Source organism: Montipora foliosa, chromosome 12 (assembly GCF_036669935.1).
Source record: "Montipora foliosa isolate CH-2021 chromosome 12, ASM3666993v2, whole genome shotgun sequence".
Taxonomy (NCBI): domain Eukaryota; kingdom Metazoa; phylum Cnidaria; class Anthozoa; order Scleractinia; family Acroporidae; genus Montipora; species Montipora foliosa.
In genome coordinates, this window is record NC_090880.1 from 16,347,743 (window position 1) to 16,360,880 (window position 13,138).

The 13,138-nt window shown below is 36.5% G+C and overlaps 2 protein-coding genes across 3 annotated transcripts in view; one reads left to right on the top strand and one right to left on the bottom strand.

The window, feature by feature from the left end:
- LOC137978655 (uncharacterized) overlaps positions 1–315 on the bottom strand; it is a 7,272-nt gene extending 6,957 nt beyond the window's left edge. The window contains exon 1 of one of the 2 annotated variants that reach the window (XM_068825663.1): positions 214–315. The gene's annotated coding sequence lies outside the window, so the exon portion shown is untranslated. The remainder of the gene's footprint in view (positions 1–213) is intronic. The other variant, XM_068825664.1, reaches the window with a different exon arrangement.
- Positions 316–698: 383 nt separating this feature from the next.
- On the top strand, positions 699–10,363 carry LOC137978502 (ras-related protein Rab-38-like). The gene is made up of 11 exons (XM_068825455.1): positions 699–768; positions 859–863; positions 991–1,018; positions 3,550–3,646; positions 4,535–4,591; positions 4,715–4,747; positions 5,187–5,214; positions 6,472–6,546; positions 6,974–7,047; positions 8,011–8,045; positions 9,789–10,363. Exons 1-11 carry the CDS (start codon positions 714–716, stop codon positions 10,019–10,021), a joined length of 720 nt encoding a protein of 239 aa, XP_068681556.1. The 5' UTR covers positions 699–713; the 3' UTR covers positions 10,022–10,363.
- The last annotated feature ends 2,775 nt before the right edge of the window (positions 10,364–13,138 follow it).

Consider the following 13,138-nt stretch of genomic DNA (forward strand, 5'->3'; position numbering starts at 1 on the left):
TCAACAAAAAGCCTTTTCGTTAACTATGGGTTGCATAAGTAATAGCCCTCTTGTTATAGAAGGACAAATTTTGAGTTGATTTACTCGTAAGTTTTCAATTGTCGCTGTGCTTAATTAATCCTCTTCAATAAAAAATCAACCGATAGAAACTGGCAATTCTTTTTTCACTTCATAATTTGTTTTCTTTAACTGTAAGCTGTAATCAGAACTTACCCTGGCACAGGAAATTTACCACGTTTTCCGCCTAAAAGTTTGCGAAGTGACGAAGGGTTGTAGTTATGCCTCGAGGCTTGTTTTAACGGGGGAAATGAAAACATTTCGCATCGTGCAATTTGCATATGGAAAACTGAATATTTAATTATATTTCCCTCAAAAAGGAAACGAGTTGTTTGTGCATCCTGGGAACACCTTCCTGCTGCTTAATTTAAAACATTTAAGTCTTGAATATAGACGAGACGAAAAAGACCCCACAGATATCTTTAAATATATCGATATTTTCTTATACGAAGGCATGGGAGTCGTTTCTTGTTAGTTTTCCTTCCAATTACACATTATATGTTCTTTCTACAACAGAAATAATTTTGGGAAATTTGTTGTTTTGCTACAAATAAAAATGAGTGTTGGCCTTTTTAGCCCATTTTTTGTCTGTCCCGCAGGTTCCCGTATCCCGGCTAGTATGAGTCCCTGCGCGTTCTCTCCTCCACCGTTAAGTAATGGAAGCCAAAGAGCATTTGTACAAAGTACTTGTTATTGGAGAATACGGAGTAGGTGAGCGTATTTGCCTTCCTTTAGCGTTTAAATCTGCGAGAGAAATTCTTATTTACAATGGACTTAATATCGTTTTCATTTTCTTTCCAGGGAAGGTAAGCAGTTTTCTCGTTGCTCCCGTCAAATTGTGGATTTTCAGCACTTTCGGTTTTATCTGAAGTTGCGTTTTGAATATGGAATATTGAAGTTTTTTCTTTTTGTGCTTTTGTTCATTAACTCAAGACGTCGATCATTCGTCGTTACACTGAAGGTAAGAGTGGTTTTAATGTTACAACAAGCTCAAAGTTAACTTTTATTTGTAGGTAAGTGAACTCGTGACTCACAGTTAAGCTTAATTATAATTATAAAGGGATCGACTTACGTTACCTTCAAACTTTTTGGCTGCTGAACAAGTTACGTTTTTCTTATTTGCAACTGAATAGCGTTTATTTCTATGAGCATTGTTCGTAAAACGATGCCGCCATAATAAAACAGGAAAGCTCTATTTCCGCATAATACCGGTACGGTCATCTGCTTGTAAACCGCAGTACCCAGATTCCACTTCCGCTTCAAGTGCTTCCCCATATTCGTTGTTGGTGAGTGTGTGGTGAATTAACAAAAGCTCTAGCTATGAGCCTGGAAAGGCCTTTTAACCTCTTACGCTACCGCTTATCGCTACAGCTATCAGTTGGCTTGATAGCTCAGATGGTAGAGCACTAAATGCTGTGCAAATGGATAAAAGCCCCAATTTATCAGTCTTTCTTCACAACTGCTTTGATCTCCAACTCTCTTGTATTTCAATTTCCACTGTTATATGTTCATTTCGTATATTATACATACATACAGACTTGAGTAGTCTTGCAATGATTATGATAATGATAATGATAGCAATAAGCAAAAAGCATATGTACTGGGATCTGAACAGATTCTATGAGGAGTCCTGGAAAGGGACTGACTTAAGGCATTGGGACGTGAGATGAACTGGAGGTCATCTGAGGTCACAGGAAGTGGCCTGATGTCTCTGTTATTCCTGCAAAAGCTGTGTTAAAAAACAAAACAAAAAAAAATATATAATAATAATAATAATAATAATAATAATAATAATTATTATTATTATTATTATTATTATTATTATTATTATTATTATTACAGTGTAAGCCCAGTAAATGGAGATAGATCTCAGGAGACCGTTGGTTTACTAGTCTAAAAGGATCTAACTCGCTGTCTTGAGAGTATAATCGGTGTTGACATCTTGCAAGTGCTTATTTACAATTACTATAATAATTATTCATAATAACAACAACAACAATACCACTAATAATAACCTATGTTTTCTAATGATTCGTTTTACACAGTAATTTACTATAAATATTAAAAAAAAAAAAACCATTACAACCACTTTGAAAATATTTTGCACTCACTTCTTTCAATGTCTGCATTAGTTGATTAGCTGAGAGCACGGGCATTCCTGAGATTCCATAGTAGATTTCTGACAGAGTTGTGTAAATAATAATTATTATAAGAAGAATTTGTGATATTTGGTGACATTGTGTAATGCACAATTCCAACCTTAATGTTGGAGAAATACCAATACAACTACAAGTACTTTAAGTTTTCCATTTTGAGGACACATGCTTGAAACCTAATATCACAATGCATAGTGTACATGTATATATAAAATTCAAATCTTGTACTGTATTTGCAGTGGTAATCATGCTAATAGTCAGTCATATCCTGAACCCTTTGTAAAATTTAGTTAGCAACACTTAGTAAAAATGTTCCTTCTCAATATTAAACGTTTTTAGCTAGACGTACATATCCCAAATTGCTCTTAATACACATACTTAAATGTGTTAAGTTATTAAGTTCAAACGTCTTTTAAGTTTTTGTGTACAAGTGTTATTAAAAATTAAACATTTTAATCAGTTTAACGTAATATTTACATGTATCTTCCATTCAGTGTGTTTTGTGCCATATGTGTACTCTTTAGATCTATTTTTTCTACTATATTGATGCCTTTCTTTACCAGAAGGACATCATATTGGTTTTCCTATTTTTTCCCTTTTCTTGTCTTACTATTTATTCAAGTTGTTTTTGAATTAGTAACATGCACATGGAGAATAAACTACAGCAAAAAGACATCTTCACTTTGACATAGTTTGTTGTTTGTTTTGCTGATACAGACCCTGTGATCATACTCTAGTGACATCTAAGTATTGTAAGGGAATTAAAATACAGAGAAGCTGTTTTAGAGAAGGACTCTTTCACCCAATCAAAACCTTGAGATTCACTTGTCAATAACTAACAATATAATTGAAATATCATTTGTGGACGTCAAATATACCATAACTAAAATCATGTGTCTGAATATCATGCTTTGCCAAAGTGTGGAATCTCAATCACTCTTTTGACGTATTGATCCCAACGATAATTTTTGGTCATATTGTCAAAGAATCACATAGTTCATGGTATAAGTTGTTTCACCAGACCAGTTTGCATTTTAACTTAAGTTCACTAACTTGTGATCAGTTTCAGTTGGAAGTATAGTTTTTGGAGTTTGGTCCATTGTTAGATTTGGTAAGGATCAGTGGTTTAGGTGTATTTTAGCGTTTCAAACCTTTTTAAGGTTATAATATTAAGAACGAATAAGAAGACTGGCGGAACTTGTGTAAAGCAAAACAAATTATTCAGGTTATCTGAAGTCATGACCACACAATTGGACACAAAATAATAAGTGATTTTTAATTCAAATATTATATGCATTGGATTGATCAGTCAAAATGTCTTGTACATGTGTTCCAGGGTATTTTTCACCAAATTATAAATTGACCATCGGAGTGGACTTTGCTTTGAAAGTTATTTACTGGGATGAAATGACAAAGATAAATTTGCAGCTTTGGTGAGTGAACTAATATCTGATCGCAAGTCAAATAAACTTTGTTTGTAACAGCTGATGCATAAGCATTTCATCTTGATCTACATGACTGTATTAATGTTGATTTTCATCTGATCTCTTAAAAGGAGCATAATCCAACGTGTATTATGTGTCTCAAGATATCATGATCCCATCCTTACCCAGTAAAATGAATAATATAATATTATTCCATTTTCTACTCTAGCTCCTCAATCTTTCAGATGAAATACAAAGTGCATATTAAACAGATAGGTTTCAGATTTGGCTTGGAGTTCAATCCATTTGGGTCACAGTGCTTAACAAAATATTCCATTTGCTAGACTACAAAATAATAGGTTGTTTTATCAAGCGAAAAAAATGCCATTAAAATGAAAGGAAGTTAGAAAGGTAAAACCACCAAAAGAAAAATTTGGAACAAAGTATACAACACTGAAGAATGCTAAAATGAGCTAGGAAGGTAATAAACATTTTCCAATTTTATATAAAGGTTGGTTGAAAAAGTTGAAGTCATTTTTTCCTCTATGAAATGTAGAAATGTGAATTTAATATTTAATTTGTTTTATATTTTGAAAATACAACTAAACAAAGGTTCATTTTCAAAATTTAAACTAAATTGCTTGTCAGAAAGAGTTTATTTTAAATCTAGAAAACTGAGTTGGCTATATATTGGGCAGCCGTGTCATTACTTTATGTCCAAATAAGTATTCACTTAAATTGGGTAATTTGTATGGCAATGCTTTAACAGCAATATTAAATAATATTACTTCAAGTTCATATTTCAATCTTTGTAACAAAAGGAGTCAGGATAAAGTTCTGAAAGTGCCCATCATTTTGATGAATTTTTTTTATCTCAAAGTAATTTCTTTCATTAAGGGATGTTGCTGGTCATGAAAGATTTGGTCACATGACAAGAGTGTACTATAAATATGCGTAAGTACTTGTCCACTTCAACATCATTCTGAATTGATTCGATCTAGAGCTCTGCTACCTATCAAAAATATTGCCTTGCAACAAAATGAACGTAACATGGAGTACAAAATTTTTAATTTTCAGAATTGCTGCCATTATTGTGTTTGATCTCACAAGGTAACTGATTTTTTTAATTTTAATTAGTTTCACCAGTTAATATTATTGATCCTTGGATAGCATCTTTTTTTGCAAGTTAGTTTTCTTTAATTGAATTTCTTATGGTAAGTTTACACAAATAGGGTTGGCTTTGCAATTAACAATTTGCTTTATAACGCACTTTAAGTGATTGGCTTAAAAAATTTCTCCTCATTTTCAGCCTATCAGAGAATTAAGGGCCATTTGTTAATTAAGACTCATTTCACTGTGCTTATATTATATAGCACCAGTTGTATGCATTTTACATTGTGATGCAATGTTATCTGCTCATATGATTGTTAATTCTTCTTTTATGTTTTGCCATGATTTATAAATTTATACAAATTGCATGGTTAAATTACACTTGTCTAGCATGCTATATATTGAAAACTGCTCAATAATTTATTGTTTGTTTTGGCAGACCTGCTACATTTGAAGCAGTTCTTAAGGTATAGTGTTGGAATGTTAATTGGATGATTAACTGGGAGCTTTTAATTATAATATATCAAGTATCTATTTCTCAAATTCTATTTCATGTTTTCTTGTCTCTTCTCTAAGTGGAAATTAGATTGAATTGATGTCGAAATGAGGTGAAGGAAAAAACATGGCAGCCAGATAAATCGGTGTAAAGTCTTTATTTTTATGAGGGTAACATGTAATAGCCATGTAAGGCTAAATGAACTTGCGGCATTCAATCAGACCAGACCAAAACCCTTTTCACAACCTCCTCCTGCCTCCATTGTTGTTAATTAATGGAGGCAGAGAAGAGAGACCCTGGGAACGAGGTTGTTCTTTTTAATCAGCGACAGTGTGATCCGTTCGAAATTAATGTTCCACAGAGTTTTTTTGAACAAGGCAAGGCTGCTGCCTAAGAAAATCTTCTGGGAGCCCTTCGGGCTTCCAACATTAAAAGTTAGTAGCCCGACTCACTTTTAAAAGAGCCCAGAATTAATTAATTCTAGCTGGGATCAAATTTATGAGAAAGGGAGGATGAATCAAGTAAGGTGCCCGTTTGGGCTACTTGTTCAGAAATTTGGTCGCCCGCGCTCGCAAATAATTTGCCCCAGGCAACCGTTCGGTGGCAGCCTTGCAAAGGGTTGTGAAATGAAGGGTTATGGTTTATAGTCCTTATATGTGAAGACTTGAAAGTCTAACCATTTCAGAGTGTAAATTGACAAAGGCAGCACTTTCTCCTGAGTTACCGGTATTGTAAGACCCACAGTATTGGTCTGGCCGGAGTTGAACTCACAACCTCCCACACTGGTGCATGGTAACTCATTCAACTTACTTAATATACATGTATGATCTATCGGTATGTATAGTATCTAAAGGATGCAAGCATGGCAGCATGAAATCTATTTCAATGTTTTACCAGAAACCCACAAGGGTTGAAACGTGTAACGCGCGTTCACAGCTTCCGAATATTCAGCGCGAACTGATTGGTTGAATGTTTCAGTGCTAAGTACCATATTTGGAAACCCCTCGCTCTTGTTGTTCCAAATATGGCACTTAGCAAATTGAATATTCAGAAGCTTGTTTCCCAGCACACAAGAGGCCGTTACACGTTTCAACCCTTATGGGTTTCTGGTTTTACATTACAAGGAACAAATAACTGTAATAACTGCGTGTGCTCTATTTATAGTAAGTCTAAAACAAAACAAATGGGGTTGATGTAATTTGGCTTATTGTACAATGTATTTTTACAGTGGCATTGGGATGTCAATCAAAAGGTGATGTTGACCAATGAAAAACCAATTCCAGTTCTTCTACTAGCAAACAAAGTGAGATGCTGTTATTTTTATTACAAAAAATGCTGACTTTTTTTTTATCCAGAACCCTCACCCAGTAGCTAAGGAAATTAAAAGTTATGAGACATGAACATGTTATTAAGTTCAGGGCTCAAGAGTTTCCCGTGACAGCAAGCTTTTGCTTCTGTCACAGAATCTTTATTAGACATTCAACTGTTTTTGAACGCAGTATTTCAGTATTTGCCAATTTTTGACGCGGAAATGCAGTATTGGGCAAACCCAATGTCCCCCTCCATAAGTGTTGTGCCATGACACATTTGAAAATACTGTATGTGCGAATAATAATATTTTTCCTTGCCAGTAATATGGGTTTTGGAACTATCCTGGCTGGGAATGTGACTACCTGACAGCAGTGAAGTGGGTTTATGATGTCTTAAGTTCAGAAAATCATCTCTTTCAGTGTGATCTGGAGGATTACCCATGTGATGAGAACAAGTTGAACCAATTTTGCCAAGAGCATGGGTTTATTGGTTGGTATGTGTATTATCCAATTATTATATACAGCAGGATCCCAAAATTACAGTCTGTAGCCTGGTACATCAATTACTATGCTTTTGTTTGTCTATGCCATGGTCTGCTCAGTAACATTTGATTTACCTACAAAGGGTGACCACCTTTCCACATCGAATTAATTCAAATTTCTTGAGCACAACTTTCCAATCATAGGCCAAGAATGCACCCATCTGATTGTGGCCTCTGATTTGATCATTATTTAACAATTATTCGCCAAAGGCGAATAATTGTTTAGTATAAATACAAAAAAGAGAAAAAGACAACCTTTCAACGCGAAATCATCTTCAACTTGCAGTGGCAAAACGACTACTGGCAGCCATTTTGTCCGTCAAGGTGATTATCGGCTGATAATTCGAGATAGCGAGCCAATGAGAGCACGCGATTTTGTATAATCACCCAAGGCTGCTGCCTAAGAAAATTTTAAAGGGGCCCTCAGAGCTAAACAGTGAGAACTTAGGAGCCCAACATATGAAGTGAAAGGTGTTGCTGTGAAAAATTAAGGAGCCCAGAGCTATTCTTTGGGAGCCCCAGGCTACCGGGCTCCTGTTAGGCAACAGCCTTGATCACCTGTGTATTTATACTAAAATAAGTTATTATTACTGAGGGAATGTGAATTATTAATCTAAGTTAGTTGATTGCACCTTCCCCACATAAAGCTTCATGGCATTAAGGGCTCCTTAATGATGATTTTAAATACTTAAACTTACTTTTAAAATCCTTGCTACATGTATAACTGATCAGTTAGAGTGCTTTTAATGATACTCAGAAACTTCAGAAAGACAAACACTACATGTAAATTAAAGACGATGGTTGGGAGCTACACCCATATGTAAAACTTTGTGTCAACTTTCCCATAAATAATTTTAAAAAATGCTTCATCTTTTACTGCATACATGTATTAAACAATTTGCAATTTCATTTCAGGTTACCAACATCAGCAAAAGAAGATAAAAATATTGGTGAGTGGACGTATCATTACAGTACTTTAGTTGAAAGCCGAAAGAGAAGACCTTGAAGGAGGCAGCCTGGCCCAGTAGTTAGGATTTGCATGTGGTTGCACCATGCTCAAATCCTGCTCAGACCAATGGTAGAATCTGCCTCTGAGTCAATGGTCCCAAAGTCCATTATCCAACTCGTTGTTTCCTGCCACTTGGGGTTCTTAATTGCATGTAGTAGTAGTAGTAGTAGTAGTAGTAGTAGTAGTAGTAGTAGTAGTAGTAGTAGTAGTAGTAGTAGTAGTAGTAGTAGTTATTTGCTTAAGTTTAAATGTTTTTCTCACTTTTTTGAGTGGAGGGCCTGTTCACCAGCTAAAAAGTTAAATGCACTTCAAGTACAAAAAAAAGTCATTTACCATTTTTTTCATTATCTTTATCCGAAATTGTGGTCCCTGTGTAGCTTTTATACAAGGGCACAGAGTCCAAACTTGGCGATGATTGCATGAAATGCCACGACCAGTACTGTAAACGGCAAACAAAAGACAAAATACCCAGTCTTGATATGGAGTTATGTTGTCTTGTTGTTGTTTTAATTTGGATGAGACAGAGGCCCCAGGTTTTGGTTTTGATCTTACTTTGCTTGTAGCAAACATCTGATCATTTCATTAGCTAGTTGCTTGGCAAAGGACAAAAGGAATTCTCAAAAATCAGAGTCCCTCCCACTTCCCAACACTAGTTGGATGCTCTAGATACCCAATGAATTGCCAGATCTTGTCAAGGGGGTAGCAGCCAGGTTTCTGATCCAGGGTGCAACAACGTTTCGGGCTTTGCTTCTCTTCGTGTGTTGCCCGATCGGCAGGCATCAATAGGCCTTTTCCAAGTTGATGTCTGCCTCCTTTTCAAAACGAGTCAGTAAGTGCAAAGTTTTTCTTATGAAAATGAGTTTACATTCATATGTAAAGTAGAAGTAATTACCATCACAAAAACTTTGCACTTAGACTTGCTTTGAAGAGGAGGCAGACATGAACTCCGAAATGGCCTATTGAACATGAGTGAGTTCCTTTTTGAAATAACTTTGTTTACTTTGCAGCTTGCATTAATGGTGTTTTTAATAATGTTACTACACCGTAGATTTTTAGTCGTTGTTGGTTATTTTCGATTGATGATCTTCAAATTTGAACAATTTTTTTTAGCCATGCAGCATGCCATGCACGTTTGCATTTAATTCAAACTAAAAATAGTTTAGGCTAGCTCCTTGGAGACTTGGGCTAGTAAGATGAACTTACAGCTTGCACAGAGGGCAATTTGATGCTTGGGATTTCATCTCGCTCTGTGATCTAGGTCCTCCTTAGGCAGTGTCACCAGTCTGTGGTCTCAACAATGTCATATGACTTCACACAATCCAAATGTGTTAACTTAAAGGCAACCATTTATATTGCATAGGTCAGAGGTGCTGTGTTACTGGTACCATGTAACCCATTACAACCTGCTGCATGGTTGGGGTAGTCAGTGACTAAACCGGCTCCCCCATCAGGTGAAAGCTGGTGAGGAGGGTGGCTTGGCTGTGGCCGACTTAGTGGTAGTAATGCATTCAAGAGAAATATGATAAGTTAGTTGCTGTTTGGCAGGAATTAATTTACTTCTTCTGGGGAGACTTTACTTCAATCCACAGCTCACAGTATGGAAGAGTCCCCTCCTCCATTCTTCTATTGTCCAAGGAAAATCAGAATGTGATTCTCACTCTTGTGCCCATTGATTGTATTCCAGACGAATCAATGCAGCTTCTTGTACAAGCTATCCTAAGTGTTTCTGGTGAGAGTAAAAAGCCTGACTTGCAGGACTGCCTGGCTCTACAAAGTTCACCTTTAGAGTTCTCCTCAAGCTGTCAGTCAGAATCACATAACAATTACATGGTGGAGTGCTCCCACAAGTATCGAACTGACGAAAGCTATTCTCCAGCTGTGCCACAGATGCACCAATCTAAGTGTTGTTCAGGATAAATGGGTAGCCTATTCTTTCAGAAAGTTGGGATAGCTGTGGTGTAACCCATAGTAGAGCAATTTTGATGGAGGGGTAGGTTGATAGTGTCCATTGAACCTTTTACTTTTCCATCCCTGAGGGTTTCGCATAGATGAGTAAAATCATCTTGCAGTAGACAGTAAAATCTGCAAATGCTGCTCAGAAGGGGCAATGGGTTTAATTAATTAAAGGGGACGTGGTGTTTGAATGGACCTAGTAGATGTAGTAAATCCTTTCATCCCCAAAGGGTTGCCCATGGACCCGTAAAATCATTTAACATTAGACAGATTAAAATCTGTAAGTGCCACTGTTAGAAAAGAAAAGGGTTAAAGCCTCCATGTTTCTACACCTCAGAGTACCAAGCCTTGTCTTTGATCTTTTAGAACCTCTTGTTCCCAGAGGCTAGACTACATTTCTTCACAGCATAACCTTTGGCTGGTTCCTAAAATACATGCTGAGGCAGTGAATGTCTGACACTTCTTGTAAAAACTGAGAGCAACTTTTTTTCAAATTCTCTAGTCTATGATTTTGTGACTTCCTGGTTAAACCAGTCTGACTTTGTTATCCTTGCCTTGGTACCAAAAGACTCTAGTCTTAGGAACGAGAAAGGCCTGAAAGATAATGCCATTGACAAAAATAGTTGGAAGGGGTCAATAATATTATTATCTTAGTTGGCTTTTATCCTTTCATCCAAAATGACTTCAAAAAGAGGTAACAAGATTGGGTGAATTGTTTGTTAGTTTGACTTAACACCTTATTTTTTTGGCCCTTCATTAATGAAGCTGGAATTTTTAAAGTCAAGGCCTTTTCTTATTTGTGATAAGTAGAATGTCAACATAATTTTTTATATCCTTCATTAACTAAATCCACAAAGTAAAGTAGACTCCTATTTTAATTATTCAGTTTCAGGTGTTTGTTAAAAATAATGTTCTCTTTATTAATTGTAATTTTGTACTGTATATATTGTATCAAAGCAAAAGAGATATTATTAAACCCTAAATAAATCCTAATTTTTCAAGTCAAGTGTAATAGAGGGCATTATAACCTAGTCTTTGTAATGTTGGAATTTAGTTGCTTTTGCATAACAGACAAACAATAGAACAAACCATAGAAAATAGCTATGAAAAAATATATGATGTGTGACTGGAAAACTGTGGATAGAAAGGAGGCAGTTCTTACGGAATACTTCATTAGAACTTGCTGGATAGCTTTTATGATTCCTCCATAAATTATCAGGAGCAACCAGACCTCTCCCTCAGCTAGAAAATCCTGGAAACCGAGCCATGAGACAAGGAAGGCAAGCCTCCATCTCACTGCAAAAAACAGTGGAGACTGGGGATTGCCTCCTTTGAATTAAGGAAGTTTGAAAGGTTTTTCCACAGGAAACAGACTGTGGGTTTCCCATTGGACTTGTCTTTCAATGAGAAAAAGCAAATCTTACTCATAGGCAAAAATCAGTGTAGGTCACTGTAATGATACCGCTTTGTGACATTGTGTGACATTCTTATTCTAGTAATAGACTCTTGTTATGATTTGACACGAATGATTATCAGAAGACAATTGAAAAATGTGATCTTGTTGCACTGCTCGACATACATGTAGATGCGATCTGAATTAAAAGTACTGTAAGACTAGCATTCGTCTCGCTCTCTCCTTAACGTTTAAAATAAGGCATAAAACGGTACAGTCACCAAGATACCAGTATTGCTCAACATCTCAAACAAAATTTATTTCCAGTTTTCGGGGATGTCCAATCACCCATTTTGATTCATGAGCAGTGAAAGTATTACATGCATGCTCTCAGCTGACAACCCTTCCAAACCTCCTCTTCCTCCTTTCAAGTTTTTCTACTGAAAGGTGTTTTCTCATTCTTTTCCATTTGAAACCCAATGTTATCTGCAGAAAATCCTTTTTGAGCCTCCTTAGACATGCTCTACCTGTACCCCAAAACATCACCCTCTATTTCTGCCAACACTAATGCTTCACCATCAATGAAAATGAGCATAATAGAATCATTGCAAACTGTATGCACAAATGCATGTACTAAGCTGCTGACAAACAGACACTGGTGCTATTTGTTATTAAACCATCCAATGGCATTTAACTGCTGCAGCATTAATAATGACAAATATTAAATTTTAACATATAAATTCCTTGGACATAAATTACACACCAATGCATGAAAAATTACAAGAGGCAGAAAAGAAGTGATTGAGTGTCGTGGCTAATTCCCTGAAGCCAAGGCTGTTGCCTAACAGGAGCCCGGTAGCCTGGGGCTCCCAAAGAATAGCTCTGGGCGCCTTAATTTTTCACAGCAACACCTTTCACTTCATATGTTGGGCTCCTAAGTTCTCAGCGTTTAGCTCTGAGGGCCCCTTTAAAATTTTCTTAGGCAGCAGCCTTGCCTGAAGCTCTACCTTTCAGTGACACCTTTCCCCTAGCACCTTTCAGTGGTTGTTACGATAAATTTACTCCACAGAAACAAAGTGAAACTGGTTACTTTTATGCTTTGAATAAATGTGATCAGGTGGTTCATTTGACAAGAGTGAGCAGCCACCGTTGTCAAAGACAAACAAAATTAATCACCATACATAATATGTTTCCCATGCAAGCAGTACTTAGTAATGTTCGCGATCAGACATAAACCCCCAGTGAGATCTGTGAAGTTAAAGGCTGAAATAAAGGTATGATCAACTTGGACCACCAGCAAAACATTGCAAGTGTCTTTACTAGTATCCCATAAGTGAGAACCTGAGTTTTGCACGCTGTTTTTCATTGGCATTGATCATGAGGTCCCACAGTCAGTGTAATCCTGCATAATTTCACTATGGAAAGGTGCAGGGCTGGTGTAGTGGTGAGAGCACTCACCTTCCACCAATGTAGCCTGGGTTCGATTCCCAGACTTGGCATCATACAGGTATGTGGGTTGAGTTTGTTGGTTCTCTACTCTGCTCCAAGAGGCTTTTCTGTGTGTGAGTACTCCGGTTTTCCCCTCCTCAAAAACCAACATTTCATTTCATTTGAGTTATTTGTTAAGTTCAGTTTACAGTGTGCCCAGTATAATTAATGCTCCAGCACTAGAAGATGAGACTCTTAAA

Coding starts and splice junctions, on each gene's coding strand:
- LOC137978502 (XM_068825455.1), top strand. CDS start 714: ATGGAAGCCAAAGAGCATTTGTACAAAGTACTTGTTATTGGAGAATAC. Junction 3,647..4,534: donor AAGATAAATTTGCAGCTTTG/GTGAGTGAACTA, acceptor TCTTTCATTAAG/GGATGTTGCTGGTCATGAAA. Junction 5,215..6,471: donor CATTTGAAGCAGTTCTTAAG/GTATAGTGTTGG, acceptor GTATTTTTACAG/TGGCATTGGGATGTCAATCA.